Raw genomic sequence first — 23,755 nt, 5'->3', positions numbered from 1 at the left:
TAACTTTTCTGTACGTGTGTTTCAGTAATCTTATGTTTCGCATCATCTTCAACATAAAAATAAAACTGAAACATTGACACGTTTCATAGCCGAAGAATATTGAAATTACAGAGCATAGTTTCAGATTATTTCAACGTAATTTCCTTTTTTAGTACTTTTAAGAGGACTACAACAAAATCGATTAAATTGAACATGTTACAGCTACTTGTAGAGGTATAAGTATTACATCACTGCATAGGCAAGTGAAATGACCTTTCTATTTTTATAATTACCAAACTAAATCTCAGTTATTGTTTTAGTTGATTAGCTGGCCATTGAATTATCATTCAAAACGTTGCAGTTACTGTAAACTAACACATTTAATTTTATAAAAGTTCGAGCACCTAATAATATTAATTCCAAGAGTGCTACTGCAGATAGAATTTTTATACGAATTCAGCATTGTTTTCGCGGCACGATCATTGATCAAACAGCCCGGTAGAATATTAAAAAATGATTCTGATGGTAATATTTCGTTAAATATTTTATAGAGATAAGTTACACTGACCCTGGGCGATTTTTATATGTACAATTTTATACGTGTAGGCACTTGTAACTTGAACTATTTTATCAGAGTAAATCTTATGTTTTGTAACAGAAAAGCACAATTCCATGGCTATTCAATGTTATATGATAAAATGCCTGCGGAATTCTTTAAGGTACTCTAAATCTGTAAGCGTATCCATATTGTTGCTAACACGCAACACTGTTTGGACATCATTAAAATGCACTGTCTAGTTGTACAACACTTACATATAATATACAATGTAAGCCTCAAAATATAACACAAGTGTCGTATATAAGATATGTATGTGTATATATATATATATATATATAAAGTACACATACATATATGTGTGTATACATATATAAATATTTTTCTTAAATAATATAATAGTCTTATATAACTTGATAATATTTAATCTAAGTATATTATGGTCTCGAATCATTTCTTTCCCCTCCTTCTCTGATGTACACAACAGTACGAACAATTGATATTTATTTCACGCATGCTAAACGTAACAAATTGTTCACAAATATACAAATCAATATAGGATCACTCCACTTTTTTAGTTCACTATTTTCCCCATTATTATTTTTATATATATAGTGTATGTATACTGTTTTATCAATGCATATATGATTTTTTCCAATTTTAGGCACATAGAACACACAACGCGATATAGATATACATATATGATGGTATATACATACACATATCATATATATAATATGTCGACGAATACTGTTAGGTGTATTTAAGGCACTCGTGCGAGTCAAACCGTGTAAGTTAAGAAATTGTTTGTTTGAACTAAAGTGCAAGTAGTACATCAAGATTTTTTTCTTAGGAAATCAAAGATGATAAATCTACTTGTGTGTTAAAATAAATAAGCAGAATGAAAAATATTAGGACCTCATAAGGTTATTTAAAAAATTATGATGCCGGTCATTTCCAAATTCATTGGTAAAGTTTTATTGGTATTGCAAAATTACCCATCTAAACCGAGTGAGCAACCGTTTCACCACTTTTTTAAACCAATAGCAAATAACTGATTGAAATTTCACATCATTATCCATAAAAACAGATAAAATTTGTATATTTTCTGACACCGATTTTCGCGTGCTGTGTTAATATACCTAAGTACTGAAATAAGATTCAGCAAATTTTATAGCCGCATAAATTTGCAATCTCATATTTTTATCTCTGACCCATCACTATATGTTAAAACAAAATAAATATAAATAAATTGATATCGAATAAGAAAGAAAACAAGTATAAACCCTGTAAAACCTTAACACCATAATTTAATAGCATTATTCTATTTTTTTTAAGCCAGGAACTAACGTCTTCTCCGATATTACCTAATTTTACTTACATTATAGTCTTATTTGGTGAATTATATTTCATCTTCTATTCTGTTCGATTTAATGATTGTAAATATACATACATATACATACATATATATACATATAGATTTACATACGTATGTACATTTATATATGTATATATATGTAGATGAGATCACATGCAATTGATAAATATGTTTTCTTTTTAGCTTCAATCATCGACTTATCGGCGGTATAGTTCGGAATTAAACAAACATAGGCCACTGATCCCTATAATATTAATTTCTATAAATTTTATTCATAGCTAAGAATGATGTATCAAATACGAACTACTTGACGCGAAGAATTGAGCGTTTATATATACTAAAATTACTCTTGAACTATTCTTTTGTGATGACTACATCTTTTGCACTGAAATATTTCGGTAGTACAGCATTGCACATATTATTTATGCATAGAGCAATATCAAATCTATGATACAAAAGCATATGCTCCGTTATTTTACGTGAAACTGTTTCAGAAGTAATTGGAACAAAATATATGTACATATATATTTTTTATGCTGTATACAATCTACAGGTAATTTATACCTGCATGATATAAATAAAAGCTGATTGATTAATTATATGTATACATTAATAAAAGATGGTTCAAATGTAACATCATTTATACAGCTAGAGACTATGTTACCACAATTAAAATATAAATGTATGCTTTGCTAATATCTTTGGCTAATAAACTAAATATGAAATGATGACTAATATTCTACGGAATTCAATTCAAACCAGTCAAAGGTTTACCATTAAAACGCAGGATGCCTAAAAATAGTGCCAATCGTATTAGGAAACTGCGCATTTATTATTATTAACTTCTATTAATGCCCCGGTAATTAATCTAATGCCATTAAACTCACTTATCATCATTTGTTGGCTGTTCAATATTACTATCCATTTTTCTGGATTCCTTTGTTACTCCCTGAAAAGTAAAATCAGTCTTATTGATTGCTTTATGAATGATTCACTTTGCTATTTTATGCTATGAATACACATATTCAGTTAAGCTAAAAAAATTCACTCCTTTCAGGTATGCAGGAGAGAATTTAATTCGCAAACAAAACGTCATTACTATTTTACGCCCTGCCGTTTTATAATAATGAACTTTTCATTGTTATTGCTGATAATAATTTTCACGCAATACGATGGCCAGTAATGATAATGAGAGAGAAATAATCAATATTCATAGAACTTATTATTTACAAACATTAACTGACACAAGTAATATCATACCATATATACACCACACAAGGGAGAATGATCAATAAACTACGGAATACTGACACAAATGCCGGGCCATGTATTCATAAATTTTGCATGCATTCTCAAATCAATATGTTCGAGCTCAGATACATTTTTTTTCCATTACAGCAAGAATTGATAACCCATAGGTATGGGAATTTCCTGTTTTTATAGCTGGTAGCTCAGCGAATGTTTTGCAACTGAATTTGGGAAATGCGGTATTGTTTGATAATTGAGGCCACAATTTTATCAAATACATACTTCGTTGAAGTTGAGTAATTATGTAAATATTGATATGCTTCTAAAGAAGTACATGAAAATGAATAAATTTAATGACTGAAATATACCTGTACGGCTATTTGTAGAGGCGTTAATTCTCCTGGTCCGCAATCAATCCTTACAACGCCAGGTGGTTGTAATCTAGGACATGGTTTCCCAGTGAAGAGAGTAAACAGTGCGTGTATCGTTCTTCTCTGAGTTAATTCCGTGTGGCGATGCTGATATCCACTTAAATGTCTTCTATATCTTGTAACAGTTGGAAACCACCTTTCGCATAGCGTACAGTATCGTTTATGTTTTATTATCGCCTACAACAAAATAACAAAAATGGAATAGTGGTGTATGATTGTTGAAAAAGAACATGAAGCATTAAATTCATATGTTCACCGGAACCAAGTATACGTGGATTTCAACGTTTTCAACAATTGTTAGTAAAATTTACAACAAAAAAACTTGTGACAAAAAAAAATGTTCACAGTAGTTTTTTGCAATCGTAACATTTACTCACTTTTTCGTGATACGCCATATCATTTACAATGTCAGCAACAGTTGTTCCTTTACCGTGCGTTAACATGGCCTCCGGTGTCTCCGGATCAGTAAACATTATTTCTTGTCTTGACAAGATTTCCTTTTCCTTATTTGAGGACACCTGACATAAGTCATCCCTGGAACTTGAAGTTGCTGTCTCATAATGAGTTACACTTTCCTGAATTGTTATGACAGGTGGCGATCTTGACATCTCTCGGCCAAAATTGAAGGTTGGGATATCAATATCCATGTTTATATCAACTTGAGGTTCTAATATTGGCATTCTTGCTTCTTTTCTCTGTGACTCCTCAAGTTCTTCAGTCAATCTTTGGCTTTCACGATGAGTCGGTTTTGTAAGTTTTGGTATCTTATAAAATTTAAATTTTGTTTTGTCCGTTACTGATTTTAAATTTTGATCCAATAAGGTTTTCAATGATTTGTACTTAGGTTTAGCTGTGTCTAATTTTTCTTTACACTGAACAAAATCTGTGCTGGATTCTTGTAATGTAATATTTTCCAGACCGATTTTGGATTTTCCAACATATTTTGAATCGAGGTCATGCCTCAACATCTTAGATCTACATTTATTATCTTTGGAATTCATAAGTCCAGGTATCTTTTTATGTGTCTCTGAAAAAGATTTCTTTTTCATCAAGTGCTTTGAATTTTTTAGCGATATGGTCATATCGTCTTCGGCTAGTTCAATGCTTCCTTTATTATCTATTGAACTATGTTTCGGAATTAAAGATCCTTTCACTTGTGTAATGCTGCCATTTTTTTGCGCTACATTTGGAAGAAAGCTGGAATATTTTCTTTGTATTGAATTATGCTTACTACCTTTGGAATGTTTTCTATCTAACTTATTTGTGTTCATTTGAATCTTGGTCTTGGTTTGAATCTGAAGGAATTTATTTTCATTGGTAGTATCAACATTTTGATCCATTAGTTTAGAACCATTTGGCAAAGTTGACAGCGTAGTAAGACTTTCATTACAAACAGGTAGCGCACTGACGTCGAAACTTAATCCCTGTTTTTTTTCAGCAGCTGTTTTTGGTCTAGATTTGAGTTTAAATCTATTTTCATCTTTATTCTTTGCAAGACACCTTTTCAATGTCTCCTTAGCAGCAAGAACTTCTTTTACCAATGAATCTGAATGACAAAAAGATTCTTCTATGTTCCCATCATGTCCTACAGCACTTTCCGTATGCCCATTGTTATCTGAATTGAGTTTACCAATATATCTGCGTGAAATTGCATCTTCGTCATCAGGATGTGCTAACGGCTCTTCTTGGTGCTTTATGGAGCAAACTTCGACAGAATTATTCTCGTTGTTTTCAGGCATAGCACTTTCAGATTTTGTTTCATTGAGGTTTACAATATTTCCAGAAGTGCTTAAAATATTGGGCAAGTGTTGAGCATTTTCATTTGTTTCATCTTGAGAATAATACGGAATTTCTTTGTCGTAGTTGCCAGTTTCAGGTATTGGTACTTCTGAAGAATCATGAGCCAAAGTGTCTGTAAGCTCTAGTTCTAATTCATACTGTGTAGGGATTGCATCCTCGGAGTACAAACACATTTCATTGTCCTTGATTGCATCTGTATACATGGGGATTTCCATTTCATATCGACTAAAGCTTGGCGAAGTTGATACTGGTTCACTTATCGTTTGAGCTGCTTCGAAAGATTCTGCTTTAATCATAGAATATTCATCGCCATCAGTTGCACTACCTAGGCTGCTATTCAGGTTAGTATCAATCTCAGGATTCTGAACATATTCAGTATTTGAATCTGTTGAAGTGCTACTGAGATTAAGAGGTGTTTTAAGTACGTTTTCGTTAAGGACAGAATTTTTCCTTTGCTCCTCTGTAGCACTGTCTGATATGAAATTTTCAGAAACATAATTTTGATTATGCCCTTGATTTGCGTCGTCATCTGAGTTGTTGGTATTATTTAATTTAGTTATGTTGTACACGCAATCAATAGATTCAGGATCCACGATCTGCGAAGCATTTGTAAATTTCATGGAATTTTTATAAGAACAGTTTTTTGAATTTCTTTTCGGAATATCAACAACTGGTTCTATTGACATCACATGCCGCAAAGTTATTGAATGGTCACGTATATTGATATCGTCAATGACAGTTCTGGCTTGGTTTATTTCATCACAATACATGCCTTTATTTTGCAATATCTCAGTTTCGACCGGAGTCACATCCATTTTGCAATCCTCAATAATTGTGCTTCGCATTTCTTTTATGTTTGTACCAAGTTTGATATGCCTCTGAAGAGAATTAACAGTGGAATTTTTTGTCAGTGTAGTGTCTTCTGAAACTTCTTGTTTACCTGTCGCACTGAAACAACTTGCAAGAATATGAACGCCTTCGTTATCATTTTTGCTACATTCAAAGTTAGATGTCGAACTGTTTGTAAGAATTTTCGAGTTTAGATTCGAATCGATAGAAGGTTTATTTAAAGTTTTGTCACTTAATATTGGGGTTTTTTCCAGTAAAGAGGGTTCACTTTTTGAATTCATATTTTCATCTAGAATTTTCTCTGGATTGATTTTGAATGTGTTTATATGATTCAGTGATTCATTGTGATTTTGGAAAACACATGATTTCTCGGATGTTATTTCTGGATCCCATATATTCTCATGATTTCCAGTGAATACCTGACATTCTTTCATTGATTGAATGTTTGAAAAATTTTCAACATCATCTTTACAGATGAGCTCATGTTTTTTCATTAATTGTATTCTGTGTGAATCATAATTGTACCTTAATTTTTTTTCGAATTCTAAATTCTCTGAATGTTTCGTGAATATACTACCCAAATCGCTCTTGCATCTCTTACGAGTACTTGAATGTATCGGTAAACTTACAACACTTGTCTGCTTCAGTTGCCTATTATAATAATCGACAAGTGTTCCGGCGTGTCCTTGCTCAGATACCAAATCAGACATTGACTTGGATCTAAACAATTTATTTTTACTACAAATCTTGTTGACATTATCATTTGCTACATGCATAGCTTTAATTTCTGTCCTTTTCTGTAATAAACTTTTCTTTTTCAAGCTACCAGGAGTTGCAAGTTTAAGCTTTAGGTTGTTTAAATTCAAATCTTTGGCCATACAATCTAATACCCAAGAACGCTGAAGCTTTACTTCTGGCTGCCACATTTTATTCAATATTATCGCATCTCGCCGACCTTTGCTTAATTCACATTTAAATTCTGCGCTGGGCGAGGTTCTCTTGATAATAACTTTCGGTATTTCCTTTGGACCAACAGAAATTTTTCCCTTTGTGGATTTTGATTGATCACCTCTTATTTTACCAGAGGAATCATTAGCTGATGCATACTCGTCGATTTCAGAACAACTCAACTGATGAGACCGTCCAATGGCAGAACTATCTTGTTTCTTCGGGCTATCCTGGTGTTCGGAAGATACAGATGATTTGCTAGAAGGCTTTTTATCATTGGATTCCGTTAATTTCAGAGATTTTTTAACCTTTTTTGTTTCTGATTGGACAGGACTCACGTTGTGTCTTTTTCTTTCCAACTCTACAGAACATCCTGAGCTTTGCCTTTTTATTTTAAGTTTTGGAATTCTTTTAAATTCAGTATCATTCATCAATTTTTTATTACTTAGGATAGAATTTGGTGCAACAGACGTAAAGTTTTCACCCAACGTGCTACATTCATTTTCATCTTCTCTCATAATAGTCCGTGTTTGTTTCTTATTCTCTAACTCTGTATAAATAAACATTCGAGGAATAGAAACAGGCAATATCTTAGTGTCCACAATTTGTCGCAGCGTACCGTTTAATTTTTTGATTTTCATTTTTGGAATGATTTTTTGAGCATCCTCGTTTGATTCACAGGGCTCCGTAATAACATTTTCAATAATTACTTTTGATAGCCTATCTTCCAGCTTAATTTTGATCTTCGGAATTTTACTTTCTGTGATATCGGTATGTAGATTGTTTGCATGAGATGCTGCAGTGGGACTTGTAGATCGCGTCTCTTCTAACAGTATTTTCACTTTGTGAGATTTATTATCTTCTTTATTACATGGAGAGAAACATTTTTCTTCAGATATTTCTTCTATTGATGGTGTACTAGGACGTGATTTGGCGTTTCTGATCAATATTTTTGGTATTTTAGGATGTGCAGAGGCCTTAGTATTCTTGACGTCTTTGCCCAACATTTTTTCAGTACCTAAACCTTGCAGTAGTACAGCTGACGTCAGGCATATATTTTTACAACTCAAACTATCTGTCTTCTTTATCACAAGTTTTGGAATTGCCTTAGAGTCTTCTGGGCTCTCGCTTAGTGGCGAATATGTGATATAGTTTTCAAAATGCGGTTGAGATTTTGTTATGTTCTCATATTCAGATTTCGTTTTGATAATGTGGCTATTAACTTGTTCTTTCGCACAATCTTTTACTAGCATTCCATTTTCATTTTTTAATGTGATTTCATTACATTCTACTTCTGATACCTTCTTTTCTAATTCCATAGGATATTGTTCACTTTGTGAGCTGCCTGATAATTCTGGACGATGAAAAATGGTGTCATTCGATTTGGCAGATTCAAGATTACCTCGAGCCTCATTAATGGAATCTCCATTTTTCAATTCAAGTCTATTATCAATATGACTGTCTTTGTTCAACGTGTGTTCCTGGTCGACATCTGGGTTTTCCGATGACCAATGTTCTACAAAATTTAAGCTGGTCTGAATGTCTGCATTATTCAAGGGCTGATTAGAATTAGCTTCTTCTGGAGAGTTTTGAATTCTTGTATTTGAACTCATTTTCGGTCCAATTTTGTTCTGCATTTCTGATATTTCTGCAACCTTTGGTTCTTGAGAACCTTTATTGGCCGAAATGACTTCAAATGGTGTCAAACAGGTTTCATCTTCAATGTGTGAGCCATTAATAATTGCCTTATCCTTTGTGCTATTTATGTTTTTCAAGTTATGATCAATTTCTTCCAACTTTTCTATCGTCTTAGGAGATTTTACAGAACCTGAAGGAATTACGCATTCACTCTCTGAAAAAGTTAAGTCATTTAGTTTGTTTTCGGATATATTTGAGGTTCTAGTTTCATAAATATCATCATTTTGATCACAAAGCACATTTTCTTTGTTTCCTTCATGGTGAACTTCTTTGGTTTTATCTAGTAAAGTTTCCTTTGGTACATCCGTTTTAAGAAAAGACTCATGGCGAACAGCCAAACTTTCACAGCCACCTTTCCAATCATTGACTTGATCATACAGTACGTTTGCTTCACTTTTTTCATGGTAAACTTCTTTGGTTTCATCGAATAAATGTTTCATGGGTATATCTATTGCGAGACAGCTTTCTCGTTGAACAACTGAATTTTCAGTGTTCTCTTTGAATCCATCAATGTGATCGTACAGCATATTTGTTTTGTTTTCCTTACGGCGAAATTTGTTAGTTACTGACTCAGCATTTAGGTCTTCACTTAATTTGCTGTTTGGAATTTCTGATAAGTATTGATCGGTGGTTTCTGACTCATCATTTACGTCTTCACTTAATTTTCTGCTTGGAATTTCTGATAAGTACTGATCATTGAAAGGTTTATCTTCTATTTTTGGAAAGCTTAATTCTAATTGTTTCACTTTGAAATCCATGGTTTTTTTCTCAATGTATTGTGGGTGACTGAATGTACTTGGCTCTAATTTTAATGACACAAGGTTTGCAGTACATTCACTTATATGTTTATTTTTATCAGATTCAGAAGCAAATTTTTGTGTCGATATTTTGTGAAGATCTTTTGGTTGATCACCGTGCTGCAAATCAGACACATTTTCTTCAATGCTGCCATGTTTTCCACAATTTTTCAATTTTCTAATAGATGTTGTTTTACTTGTACTTTGCTTTGGTTGAGCAAATTCTGTAGGATTTTGATAACCATTCAGATCTCGAGTGTTTCTAAGTAAGACAGGATCAGGGCCAGACTGTTCCGTTGATTGTTCAAATTCTGTCCTATTTTTCCGTTTGAAAGAATTTACAGTTTCATTTTTCTGTTTATGACGATCTTCAAGGATAGTACAGCCTTCCCGAAGCTTATACTTACTAGATGATATTTCCTGTGTTATCTTTTGAGTATCGTGCTTTTTCTGTGAAACAAGATTATGGTGCGGAAAATGATGAGACTTTCGATCTCTCGGTTGATGACGGTATTTGTTACGACTAAAGCAACTCTTATTCCATGGCTCGATTGAATTGGTCGTTGAAGATTCACCATGTTCTTTTGGTTCGTAGTGTTCCAGATAATGCTTCTTAGTATAACCCCCGGAGTGTCTGTACCCATTACTACTTTTCCTCTTGCGAAACGAGATTTGATTTTTCGAATAACTGAGGTTTTCTGGGGTTCTGGAATGTCTGGAATACGATTCACGTGTATCTGAATACCCTTCTCTTTCTCTTGCCTCCATGATCAATGCTCTGTATGTGAATTTTGGATTTGGGCTATATGTGATTTTGCCATCTTTAGTTGTATAAATGGGAACTGTGTTTAAATTATCCAAACATTCCAAACTTGATAAAATTGGATTGATGCAATTATCAGGGTTTTTGTAACGCTCACAGTCTTCAAACCGAGAATGTGCTTTCGAATATTTCCAAGTATTGCTTTGATCATTCTCCACAACCTCATCAATGTTTGGTGCTACATCAAAATTGTTGAAATCATAGTTGAAAGAATTTTCGAATCCAAAGGCCTCCAAACTTGTACTGATTGTCTCCATACTTCTATCAGTCCCCAAAGGTAAATTGATGTCATTTAAAATACTATTTTGTGGATTTTCAGATTTTGTCGACTGTTCTGAAGAAATTTCCAGGAGAGGTTTGTTTAAATTCAAAGAGTACCTTCTATATTCAGCGTCCTCGTTCATCATTGGTGATTCTTTGAGAAAATCATTGATGACATCTTTTTTAAGGATTACTGAACTGTTGCTAACAATATTCGGCTCACATTCCATCCCCTCTATCTTTTCTGCTAAGAATATGTGAGCATTTTTTATTTCTTGACATGGTGATGTATCAGTACATTTCTCTGTAGATTCAGTATCTCTAGCTTTTAAAAGATTAGTCCGACATGGTAATAAATTCTGATGACTGTCAACAGTAGTCTCCTCTTCTCGAGCAGGATTGAAGGAACTAGTTTCCTTACTTTGATCAAAACTGCTCACTGATTTCGTCAATTTTTCGTTATTTACAAATGATGAATCTGAAACTACATCTCTATGTTCATTCTGTAAATCGCATGAAAGCTCTCGATCTACTATTTCATTATCATGTTTCTCATTCTGTTCTTCATTTTCAGTCATTGACTCGTTCAATGCTGAAAGTCCATTGTGTTTCGATGTAAATTCAGCGGTTTCAGCGCTTTCATTTTCGGAAGCTGCAGTCAAATTTTCACAGGCAAGAAAGTTATCAACCATTTGGTCCGGATTTTTGGTACAGTCTATCGATTCTTGGATTTTTTGTGGAATGGGAGAAAATTTCTCAGGTTGACAACCATCGGCAGTAATTTTTATTGATTGCCGATCGGTTTCATGCATATTATGCTCCTTCAAAGTAGGCTCTTCGGCTAAACTAGCAGGCGCCAAAGTAATATCAGAATTTCCATTGTCGTCCACAGCTTTGATATCATTCTCTTCCAAAGCATCGTTATCCTTTTCTACCATTTGTGTATATAGTGGATTATCTACCGCTAGTACAGATTCCGGCAAAGCACAATTTTTCTCTTCGTTACCTCCGTTCTTGATTTCTCTAATCTCATCACTTCTTAAATCTTCTGATATATACGAATTATGATTGTCACTCGGTACACAACCTTTTTCATGTAATGTTTGAAGTGAATCGAAGTCAGTCAATGATTTCGATAAATTTATTGCACGTTCATTAGTATCTTTATCAAAAAGATTCACAACCATGGTATTCAAAGTTTTGCTACTATTGGTAGTCCCACTGTTTTCAACTGTGATGTTGTCTTCCATATTTACATAATAATCATTATCTATTTGTCTATCTTTATCGAGTACAGCTCTGTCGCCATCATGCAATGTTTTTCTACATTTCTCTTCAGGTACTATAATATCAGTGGACACTGCTGGATCCACGTTTATATTTTGTCTTAAGCAATTGGACTCTTGAGAAACTTCTTGAACTGTGTTTGCGTTCAAATTTTCCAGAACTTCACTGTCTACTTTTGCTACATCTGTGACAACAATTTGTTTGCATCCTTCTACAATGTCAGTTGACAACACAATATCACTTTTTACATCATCCTCGGTTTTTCTTGACTGGTTGCTAGCACTGTCCATATTTACTGTAGTTTTCATTTTTCTGTATTCTTTCAAAAGCTTCATACGTTTTTTACTAGTATCGCTAACATTATTGGTACAAGTCGAGTCCTTTCTCAGTATCTCTGTTTTCCTCAATTCTGGCTCAAACAGTCGAGCATTTTCCAAAAGCTTTGTGGCGATGTCATTAACATGATTTGCTTTTTCTTGACATTTCATTATTTCTGTAGCACTACTTCCTGAACAAATTTTGTGAGTTAGGTGATCATTTTCACGAAACAATTTACTACTTATTGGTTTTGAAACGATTGGAGGTTTGTTGAGAGTACGCTGCTCTGGTAATATTTCTACATTATTATTAGCTCCGGTGTTAATTGAACAGTCTGTGCGTACTTCTTCGTTTATAGGATCAATCGTTTGTTGCACTGCATTCAAACTACATGTTTCATCAAGTCGTGAGTTTTTGAAAGTGTTACTCCTCAATTCCATTTCTTTACTGTTATCCCATATTCTTCCAAATGCTTTGCTTACATCTTTTGTTTTGACAGACTTCTTGAGACGCTTACATTCACTATTTTGTAATTTCCGTTGTTTATTCCTTAAATCCAAAATTTTTTGACGATTAGTAATTTTACCGCGCACTGTGCAGCAGTCAGTGTTCACATCTGTTACTTTATCAACGGTTTCTACACCACCAACTTCCATCCAGAGTTCATCAATTTTTTCTAATTTTTCATCATCAGATCCAAGAACGTCCAAATCGGTTATAGGTGATGTATTTTTTATAATCTTTGTCAAACAATTCCCTTCCATTGGTAAGACAGGTATTTTAGGTTCTTCAAAATATTCCCCTGGAATTAGTGGGATATTTGATGTACCTGAAAAATGTTGTTGATTTTCTGTAGTCTGTGTATAGATGGCATCTCCCTCTGAAGATGACGAGTATAAGTCTGTGTGTTCCGCTGATGTGAATAGTTCTTTGCTTTCCACTGAAGAATCGCAGTTGCTATTATCTGAAGATTTGAAAGATATCTCTTCACATGTGACAGCCTGTGAAGTTGTTACTCTATCATTCATTTTCTTAGAATCTGAACTTACTTTATTCTCATCTTTCACTAAATTCAATGCAGTTACTTCGTCGTCTCTTTCACACCTATTTTGCCATCTACTTATGCTGCAATAATTTTTGTCAGTAGGGGCTGGCACCGCATCTTCTTCAAAATTACTTTTAGTGCCTCTCAACCTTTCAGATAATTTGTTTCCGAATTCTGATAAAGTTTGCAATTTGTCTGCGTAATTTTTTTCTTCTTGATGATCAGTAGTATTGGATATCTGATGCTCTGGGTCCCTGACAGTAACTACTGACCAAACTTCACAATCCGTATCACCCATGTTACTGTTTGTTTCATTTGTTGCTACAGCATTTTTTTTGCTAAAAGAGAATTGGTTTCCATCAGCAGATAAATTCTTTGCAATATTACTGTCCACAGCAATTTCCTTTATCTCTAATTTATGCATATCACCTATAATCTTCTGTTCTACTTTCTCAGACAATACCTCAATGCAATCAGAATCAAAGGTCTCCTCATTGCTCTGAGGAATATTGTATTGCTCTGTTGTATGACTACTTACGTCGGTCAGTTTTTCAAAATCATTGTCACAACTATTATCTGCGTGAAAGTCAAAGTCCATAGCATCCTGTGATAATTTGCCTGTGAAGTCATTCTCGTCAAAGTGTTCATATGGTTCCATTTTTATCGGAGAATGAGTGAAGCTCAACATAGGACTATTTTGAATAATCTCTATTGGATTGGTGGGAATCGTCAAATCAATAACAGGATCCAATGATTCTTCGCTATCGGAATGGATTGGTGTGTTTAAAGTAGTGGAAATTGGTGTACATTCAGATGTTGGTAGGTCTGGTAAGCTTATGTCATCTGGATTATGTGATTCTTCATTCACAAAGCTGCTTTGTTTTTGTAAATCCGAGCCTTCTAGAATCTCAGAGTTACTCTTGGGTGAAACTGGAATTGCAGCTAATTCTTGCGCATCAATATGTATCTCGGTACCTTTGATTGTTTTCGGCAGTTTTGTAACACTTGAAATCGAATGGCGATTCATTCTTTTAGCATTGCTAGAGTCAGACAGATCCTCGTTGCTGCTAAAATGATTTTCTTTATTATCAGAGGATTCTCCACTATAGCTGGACCTACTGTTGTCGTTACTTTCAGATACTTCTTCAATGTCAGAATGAATGTCTACACTAGAATCATATTTATGCGTTTCTATGTGTTCTTTAATAGCTGTTATAGTCTCTTCCTGAGTTGACTTTTTTGCTACCATAATATCAACTTCCATCGGGTTCGAAATTTCTTGACTATTGTTATTATCCAAAGATTTCTTCTCTTGACATTGTAGTTTGGTACTCATATGTATATCTGGGCAATCGAGCAACTTCTCAGTAACATGTAACTCTGTTTCACCCTTATAATCACTGCCAGTAGATTTTATGTCTGTCTCATCTCTGATGATGCTTTTATTAGAATCAGAAGTATCAAAATCTTGTTCCGATGATTTACTGATGTCACCATCTCGCTGTGAATCGTATTTGTATGTTTTATTTTCCGTGTAATTGGAAGATTTTTTATTATTTTGGGTATCCTCAAACCTTTCACAATCATCTGTGCTCTGACAGTCTTGAATATTTGAACAATTTGCAGGTTCTTCAGAGTTGTCTGAAATAACCTTGGTACTTTCATACTCAGGAACAACACTGGATGTTGAATTGCTCGACACAACATCTGGCAGATTACCGTTGCCTGCATCTTCATCCTCCGATTCATCCCAGTTGGCCAAAAACTGACGTACATCAAGTTCTGGTTTGTCGGCAAAATCGCTCGAGTTTCTTTGAAGTATGGATGAAGTCTTATCATTTTCGATATTAGATACATTGTGATCCTCTCTCTCTTGTTTTTTTACATTGTATTGGTCTTCTTTGAATTCTTTTTGTAGTGAATAAGATTCTTCATTTTTACAAGGTAGCGAACACTGGGACAGTGAAGAAGAAACTTGAGTTTGTATGTGATTTTCAATGGTTGATTGGGACTTAAATTGCTCAGGGTGATGCATATTTTCTGCTCCCATTTCTCGGTTAGTCACACTTTGAATATTTTTGGAGTTTCGAACATTGATTGGGCTCTGTAAATTAGAAAATCCGGCAGGTGCAAAGGTCGAATTAATCAAGACTCCATTTTGATCAAATTGCAGATTAATCGGTGGTATGTCATCATTTACCTGTGATGTGACAGCTCTGGGTGTACCTTGGACAATACTTTGGTAGTCAACGTTTTGCTGTAGCCTCAACAATTCTTTATGCCTCAAAATACATTCTTGATACTTCGGTTGCGATTGGTATCCCGGAATCCGTGTCAGCTCTTGCATGTGATTTTCCATTGAGAACCTTTGCATAGCAATCTTTTGCTGATACATTTGATATTTCGAATAAGTTGGATGTATAGCATTTGGAGTTTGTATTCCCTTGTTAGCCAATGTATTACTATCTGAATAGTCTCTAGGAAAGTCCCTGGTTAGTGGCGGGTTAAAATACGGATTTTGTGCTCTCGATATGATATTTCCTCCCATATTGGCTGGCACGATGCTCTTTGGTATAACTCCATTTTGGTATTGTATTTGTTTAGTAAAATATTTCTGTTGAACAATAACGCTTTGTTCCTGATATTTAAGTATGGCCGGATTCTGCGGATTTGTGATAGAATTGTCCCTAGGATATTCCTTTACAGGGTAACCAGGATACTTTTGATACTCTCCCGTAAAATTGTAGTTCTGAACAGGATAACTTTGTATTATGCTTGGAGGATGAGCGTAGGGTCTTTGAATAATAGAATCTTTTCTGTACTTATAATCAGGAAAGTTTCTCCTTGGATCTACATTATAGGCTGTAGTGCTTAAAGGTTCTCTACTTACAAATTCATTACCAAATCTTCTATTATCAACAGAATAACCAGTGTCACTACGATTCGGCACATTCGGTGGATAAGGCCCAAACTTTTCCCAACTTTGATAGCTGAGACTGGTGTCCGGATTACAGCACAGACCTTTACAAGGCATGTAAGATCCTTGTCCTTGTCTGCTGCTTGTTGGAAACGGGGCTTGAAGAGCGGTGGGTGTGGTTCTTTGGCCCATTGGTCCCATGGGTCCACTAATAGTAGGGCAGCTCATATGCCCAGCAAGTCCGTTCATTGATATTTGATGATTTTGTTGTCCCGATACTTCGTTCATGGAACTTACAGGTACGTTTCTGGAATCCAATGAAGCATTCGTACCTTCAATCATCGTATTTCTTGGACTAGGTGTCCCATAATGTCTGTGACATCCTGACATCAGCACTGTAGCTCCGATGGAAGGATTGTCAGGAGGAACATTGTGCCCATTTAATGTATTTGGCGATTGTTGAAAATTTCTGGAATTATAATTGGCATCGTTCTGGGGCTTCGTCAATCCTTCGGGGCTGAAGCTGGATCCGTTCAATCTTCTCGGGCTAATACTGGGCCCGAAAATCGGACTGTGGTTTACATTTTGACCACCAGCAGATGGTACTTCAGACCCAATTAGTTGTGGAGAATGATATTGTTGCCAGTCTGGCATGTTTCCACTGTAGTTCATTGTACATTGTCTTGCTTCAATTTTCTTATATAATTAGTCGTGCATCTTTCAAGCTGCCATTGATGAATTCAAATGTTGTGTATTCCTAAAAAAATAAATAAAACTTCTACTTACCTGAAATACATATATACTACATCGCGTTTTAAATAATTCAGATAAATTAAATTGACAATCTTTATAATTTTTGCGATTGGGTTAATTCAACCTTAGAATATAGGAAAAAACCTGAGAAGACTGGGTATTTAAAAAGATCAGTGTTATACTGAACATAGTATTGTCTAAATTATTCATATCATTAATTGAGTAATCCGAAGAGTAAAGTAAATCCCACTTGGGATAATTTTCAGAATTTAGTTCCAAAAAACGCTTACAGAAATCATCCATTCATAATTGAAATGTAGATTGAGGTGTTTCTTGCATATTTTATATGTAGATTACATATTTCAGATGGTACAAACATACATGTTGTAGGTCAGAGCTAACACCAGAAGCACAATGAATTAATAAAAAACACTTAACAAAAACAGAATGAATCTAAAATTTTAAACGAACTTGAATCTTATATGCCATTATGAAGTGTGTAATTCTAATATTTTACAACGATGTATCGGCAAGGTGCATCATCTTCTTGTGAATATCATTGACTATTTTGATGTCATTTAAGGTATTCACAGTTTTTTTAGTTTGTCAATAATACTTTATTGATTTAGTTGATACTCAGTTTATTGATGAAGTTTTCCATTCTGAATAATTTAATCTTGGTATATACCGATAATGTATTCTAATAATATGCAATAGTTAATAATAGTATAATAATGAAACGTAGTGATTAATTAGTTCTCGTGATCGAACATAATTTATGGAATTAAATTCAACAGTTGTGAGTCACCAAATAGGCGAACAAGAAAATAATTCTTTCGAGTAAACAAATTTACACAGAAAATATTTGCTTCGATAGGAAAATGAAACCAAAATGTTTTGTAAATGCATTGTATTTTGTATACCAGTATCCGTATCGTTATTGCGACACCGGTTAGAGCAGGAAGTAATAGAGCATCGTATATTCTACAATATTCAAATAGTCAGAATGATGAAAGTGAAGTAAAGTTTGACTGTGTATTAAAAAAAGAAGTGATAATAGATATCAATTTTGACCCAAGTATGACATTATGCCTACCAATACCGATGTACTGACAACAATAAAGCATACAACAATCTAAAATGTAAATATCTTTGCCTGGCTGAGTAAGGAAGTGGTATTTTCTCCCAGTTATAAATTACACAACAGTTCTGATTACACAGCTCAAATATTCATCATTTGGTAAACGATGAAAACACACACTGAAGGTCATAGGATAAAAAATAACAGATCTAAGGAATTAAGTAATCGTCAAGTTCGTACAGAGATAACGAAACCCATCAAAATCTGTGATAAGGTATGAGAATCGTGAAACTTTCCAAATACACTCCAATTCAAACAAATTCAGTACAATTAAAATAGATTAAATTCATTTTCATATCATCGTGTGTGGGCATTGTTGGCAGTATAGGTAATACGTATATAGTAATAAATTTGTGAGAATGCAAAAAAGTTATTATACTGTCGATAAGCAAATCAGTTGTGTTGTGCCGCTATGTTTCAAGATAAGCAAAATTAATCGTAGAAATAAAGATTTGATTCAAGAAGCATATTCATGTCAGTCGTCTTGGAGCTCTATAGTAGCCAAAAACTATACGAGTTAATTGGTGATTAGGTCTAATGATCTTACATATATTATAAAGGGTTTAGTAATCGTTAAATTATTTAATATCAAAAATTTTCAATCATGTAAAGATGTAATAATTGCAGAAAAATACTTTTGGCCACCTATATTGTAATAATATATTTTATTAACCAAAACAAAACAAATTTTAATCATTCGATCGAATTGTTTTCGAATTCCAGTTGCGATTATTTGCTACACAAGCATATTAAACGAAGGTGTTCGACCAATTGTGTGAAGATTGTGCCAAATCAGTTTAATATTTTGCCACGCATATATGTATTTATATTATATAGCAATACCAGCATGTACTCTTACTTAGAATTAGTAATTCAACAGTTGTGATTTGTATTTTACGTGTTATTCATTATAGATAGTCCAGTGAATGTGACACATGAAACATTACACATTTTTGGTTTCTTCTTTCTCTTCTTCTTTTTTTACTACTTTTCAAACAATAAGCATAAAGGGTAGATAAATATATCAAGACTGATAAGAGATAGGTATATATGCACCTACTTTTTCTCAGAATGCGTAAATATTTCACATTATAATACTACGTGAGTAATACATTTGTGCATTTGAATGTTGTTGATGGGCTTATCGAAAACAACAAATTAAGAGAAAATATAAAAACAACATTCAGGCCCTTTGTTTCGCATAGTAAAAATAAGAGGACGAAAAACTAAATATTTAATGGAACCATCGATTGCCAAATCGTTGTTTTTATTGAAAAGAAACCAATCCGCGATACAATTTGTATTAGTGTTAATGGTGAAACGTGTGATAAAAAATTAACTCTGCAAGTGTTTAATATTTGTAATCTTCAAAGATATTTTCATACAGAAAAGATACTGGTGCGAGTGATATGCATGCAAAGAATCAATTAAATGAATTTGAAATTAATAGATTCGTGAAAAAAAAAAAATAAGAAATAACTAATTTTCACAATAGTGATCAGCAAAGTCGAGCACTAAGGCTTCTCGAATAAGTACGATAAAAAGCGAGTGATAATATCTAACGAATTTAGGAACAGGTCGAAATGAAGGTAAACAATAATCGGAGGATGTGCTGTAGTTGGATCAACAACGTGGCTTGGAAACAACTCGCCGATCAAGAATGAAAAAGGTCTCGAAATAACGTTGCGTGTGGACCTGTGTCGTAGAGAATATACTCGTACTGCATATATCGTAATACCTGCGATGAATGCACCTTGCCAGGTAGACCGTCTGCCCCCTTCCTTGACATATTTAACATAATAAACAATACTCACGTAGTGATCATTGGTTTAACATCTCCATTTATACGATAATGTCACTTTCATTCACTGATTTCGTATATTTGCAACAACTAACAATGCTTCGTAATCACTAAATTATAGGAAAAAAACGCGAGCTCACCTGGCTATCAAAATCACTTGCGACAACACGCACGCCATGTTGAACACAAATACCACTACTAACGCCATCTCACGAAATAAATTAAAACTATCGATTATCATCAATCCCTCATAGGTAGCAAGGTGTTTGTAATATCAATGATAAAATATCCACCGGTATTACTCGCTGTCTTTACAGCCTTTGGGATTCGAAATGTACCCAAAAAAACTGTACCTAAATAAAAAGGGTGTAATAATAAATCTTAATCAAAGTAACACACATCTTTATTCACTGTGATTGGAGAAAGAGTGATGCATTTGTAATTATACGTCATATGTTGTTCCCTAATAACTATATGTGACGGAATCTCTTTTTTCAACAACGTAAAGATTTGCCGAAAATTACTTTGTTTCTATAACTAGTCTACAGATTTTCTAATTACCGTATATACCCAAAAACCATATTCAGGTTTTTACGAATTTTTTCATTTTCTTCAAGTGAGTGAAAGTTTCACTTGGAATCACACACATCGTCACTTATCCACGCACTAAAAGCCCTTTGGAATATTCACTTGACACCCTATTTTAGATATAGAATTCACTAGGAAAGATATTTCTATTGAATCACTCGAGTTCAGTACTTCAGCATGCGAATTTTTCAGATTGATAAGCTTGTGAGATTCCAATTATGTCGATTCTTAGTCGTGCACGCTTTACTTTTTGTCTCATTTAAGGGTTTAGGTTTAATTTAGCAGCCTCTTGACGTATTACGGATATCAATTCTTGGTTTATCAGAAATATGAAACGCAGGCCTGCAATCTGTAACAAATTATTCACTAGAATAGTTGAGTAAAAAAATAAATATAGTCGGTACAAAACAATATTTATCTACATGTTGCTTTCATATTGTTTTTACTTTGAAAACATATATCGAGGGTAACCATGCACAGAAAAAGTAAATAAATTTGTGCCACAATTTAATTATTGAATATTCTGTCAAAAATGATAAACCAACTTTACAAGATATAAATATCATAATTTATTATCTATCAAAAACTATGTTCCGCATTTTTACACAATCACAAAAATGTCATGATGCATGTAATGTCCAACTACATAAATCCGTCAATTTTGTCATCAAAGCGATTTTGACATAATTGATGACTTATAAGTTTTATGAAAATAAGTTCTTTTCGGCTCAATGTGCATAAAAAATAGTGTATAAAGTGTCAATTTCTGAGCATAACGGTATTCGTGTATATATAATTTCGTGTAAAGTGAACGGCTGTCACTTAACACGAGTGCACGCAAAAGTTCACTTTCCCTCAGAACACCTTTAATTAAAAATCACTTACCTCTACAACGCTATTATTATTAAGCTTCATTTTATTCCCAGCTAAAATGGGTCTGCTATCGACAAAAATTGGCCTCTTTCCTTCAGAAGATAGAAAGAAATCACCATTGTTTCTCAAACGTATGGTGCCCTGACGTCTGGATACTTTCCAGGCTGGACCTTCTAAGGTTAAATCAACATCAACGCTGTGATCCTTTGTTGAACGACCCACAGTGATCTTCAAAAATTAAAATACTGTTCTTACACGTTTAAAACAATGTGTGTGCAATAAAAAACCAATGATTTGAAAACCAATTGCCAAGGTATTCTATGTACATAAAATATGTACTATAAAGCGATTCCTTTCCTCACCTCTCGCGATCTCATAAGATATCTAACGAGCCTTCCTCTTAATATGGCTAAAGTTTGATTATCAAAATCTGGAGGGTTGATGCCCGTCACACTATCGACAAGAACTTGCCATCTACCAAGCTCGTTTTCCAACATTCGGATCTCTTTTTTATTTTTTCTGTCGGCCATGGCTAATTCTGCATCGATCATTTCATCCTTTTGTTCAACAAGTTCAGAATCGTTTATCATATCTTCTGCGTCAGAGAAATTCAACACGTGCTCACCACGGGGCAAACTTTGAACTGTTTGATCGGGTAATAAGTGATACTGTTTCATAAGCTGCCAATGTGCCATCAAAGCTTTGGCTGTTCGTGCAGGGTAGAATGTTTGAGCATTTACTTCTAAAAGTTCCTGAAACGTTTCCAACGTTGGTTGAGAACTCTGTGAAAAAATGAGGTGGACAAATTTATTGAATGGACGAATACAATGAATAAAATTGTTTTTTGTATTCTTATGTGGGTACTGTACAGATTTCACTGTTCCCAAAAGATCTTCTTCGGCTTTGCTGTAAAGTGTCCTAGCCTGAACTGTGGCAATTAATTCTGGATGCAAATTACGCATTGCTTGAACAGCTACTCTAGACACCGCACTGTCATATAACAGTGCATACCACCGTTGCTGTATTTCCTGTAATGTGAAACGGCAAGAAAACTTGGTGCCTCGATGGACCTGAGAAAAAATTTCAAAAACAATCTTAAAATGTGTCTTTTTGTAAGCCACAATACATTTGGATAAACAATACAGAACAACATTTTTTCAAACTGCTAGGAATTGTTTATGAGCAGTGTACATATTTGTCATATATATATATATACCATTCTCAAATCATTTGTCTGCTGAACACCAGTTATCAAAGCCAAATCATCTGTTGGTTTCCATCTCCCTAAGTCTTTGGTTGCGTTAATTGAATGTGGATGATTTTTGTTCTTCTTATTTTTTCTACCAGGACCTGTAGAACCACTGGGCCTACTAGGACGTCGATTACATCTGTCTGACTGGGTTATTGTTGCTGGGATTGGAATGGGACTAGGTAGCGTAGGGGATGGCAACAGATCTAGCGGTCCACCAGACATAGATACAGTTCTTGATCGTGAATTAGATTTTGTTGCTGCTGTAGGAGGTTGGAGATTGAATGTGGTTTCAACCAATTCGTCGTCAAATTTTCGACGTTTTATCGTCCGCGAAGAACTGTAATTAAATACGTGGTAACAATACAAGTTTAAAGTTATTAACCAAATTTTAGTGTTCACAGGGTACCGTACCTTCTGCGTTTTATTCCTAAAGCGTCAGAATTTGGAGATTCTACGGGAAGGGTTAAAAATCCATCAGTATCATGCGAAATACCAGAAACATTAATATTCGAAGAAGACGAGATATCCATCGCTGATTATTGTAGAAAAATAAACTTGCAACGAATATTCAAGTGAAGTGTGTATGCACTACGGATCGACGAATGCAAAGCCAAAAATTCAGTTCGTGGTTTGATTTATTGGTTGTAAAAAAAAATTTGAAGTAGTCACAAAACTCAGTAATTAATTGACCCGTGTGAATAAAACACTGATTTCTTTATAACTTAGTTTTAATCAAAGTTGACGGTACACAGTCACGTTCTGTTGTTATTGTGCGTGGTTGCTTCATTAGTTTTACGTCATAGATTTGAGCCAATGGTAGAACATAGCACATACTATAATTTATCATTCTACGGCGCGTTAGTGCCCTCTTCCGAATCTTAAGCAAACTTCCCTAAAAATTAACAGAATAATTACCATCTGTCTGCTAGTCACGCAATTAGGTACATACATACGTTTTATTTATTCATAAAGCCAAAGAAATACACTAAAATATGATTGAAAGGATTCTATT

At 34.1% G+C, this 23,755-nt stretch overlaps 2 protein-coding genes and 1 long non-coding RNA gene across 3 annotated transcripts; 1 reads left to right on the top strand and 2 right to left on the bottom strand.

Annotated features, from left to right (window-relative positions):
• Positions 1-1,398: 1,398 nt before the first annotated feature.
• LOC124219495 (uncharacterized) lies at positions 1,399-17,007 on the bottom strand. The gene is made up of 3 exons (XM_046627114.2): positions 3,970-17,007; positions 3,530-3,769; positions 1,399-2,862 (listed from the first exon to the last, which is right to left on the bottom strand). Exons 1-3 carry the CDS (start codon positions 17,005-17,007, stop codon positions 2,797-2,799), a joined length of 13,344 nt encoding a protein of 4,447 aa, XP_046483070.1. The 3' UTR covers positions 1,399-2,796.
• On the top strand, positions 4,219-21,796 carry LOC124219632 (uncharacterized). Its single transcript, XR_006883435.2, has 4 exons — positions 4,219-4,342; positions 16,341-16,634; positions 16,695-19,990; positions 21,545-21,796. It is a non-coding gene; the product is annotated as an uncharacterized lncRNA (long non-coding RNA).
• On the bottom strand, positions 20,416-23,534 carry Rcd5 (microspherule protein Rcd5). The gene is made up of 6 exons (XM_046627337.1): positions 23,155-23,534; positions 22,708-23,080; positions 22,361-22,561; positions 21,854-22,273; positions 21,504-21,719; positions 20,416-20,967 (listed from the first exon to the last, which is right to left on the bottom strand). Exons 1-6 carry the CDS (start codon positions 23,271-23,273, stop codon positions 20,878-20,880), a joined length of 1,419 nt encoding a protein of 472 aa, XP_046483293.1. The 5' UTR covers positions 23,274-23,534; the 3' UTR covers positions 20,416-20,877.
• Between the last annotated feature and the right edge of the window lie 221 nt (positions 23,535-23,755).

This window comes from Neodiprion pinetum, chromosome 1, assembly GCF_021155775.2.
Source record: "Neodiprion pinetum isolate iyNeoPine1 chromosome 1, iyNeoPine1.2, whole genome shotgun sequence".
In the NCBI taxonomy this organism is placed as follows: domain Eukaryota; kingdom Metazoa; phylum Arthropoda; class Insecta; order Hymenoptera; family Diprionidae; genus Neodiprion; species Neodiprion pinetum.
This window is presented reverse-complemented; position numbering and strand designations above follow the sequence as displayed.

Coding starts and splice junctions, on each gene's coding strand:
- LOC124219495 (XM_046627114.2), bottom strand. CDS start 17,007: ATGAACTACAGTGGAAACATGCCAGACTGGCAACAATATCATTCTCCA. Junction 3,770..3,969: donor ATATGGCGTATCACGAAAAA/GTGAGTAAATGT, acceptor ATTTTGTTGTAG/GCGATAATAAAACATAAACG. Junction 2,863..3,529: donor CTCTACAAATAGCCGTACAG/GTATATTTCAGT, acceptor TTTACTTTTCAG/GGAGTAACAAAGGAATCCAG.
- Rcd5 (XM_046627337.1), bottom strand. CDS start 23,273: ATGGATATCTCGTCTTCTTCGAATATTAATGTTTCTGGTATTTCGCAT. Junction 22,562..22,707: donor AGACAAATGATTTGAGAATG/GTATATATATAT, acceptor ATTTTTTCTCAG/GTCCATCGAGGCACCAAGTT. Junction 21,720..21,853: donor ATCTTATGAGATCGCGAGAG/GTGAGGAAAGGA, acceptor TAATTTTTGAAG/ATCACTGTGGGTCGTTCAAC.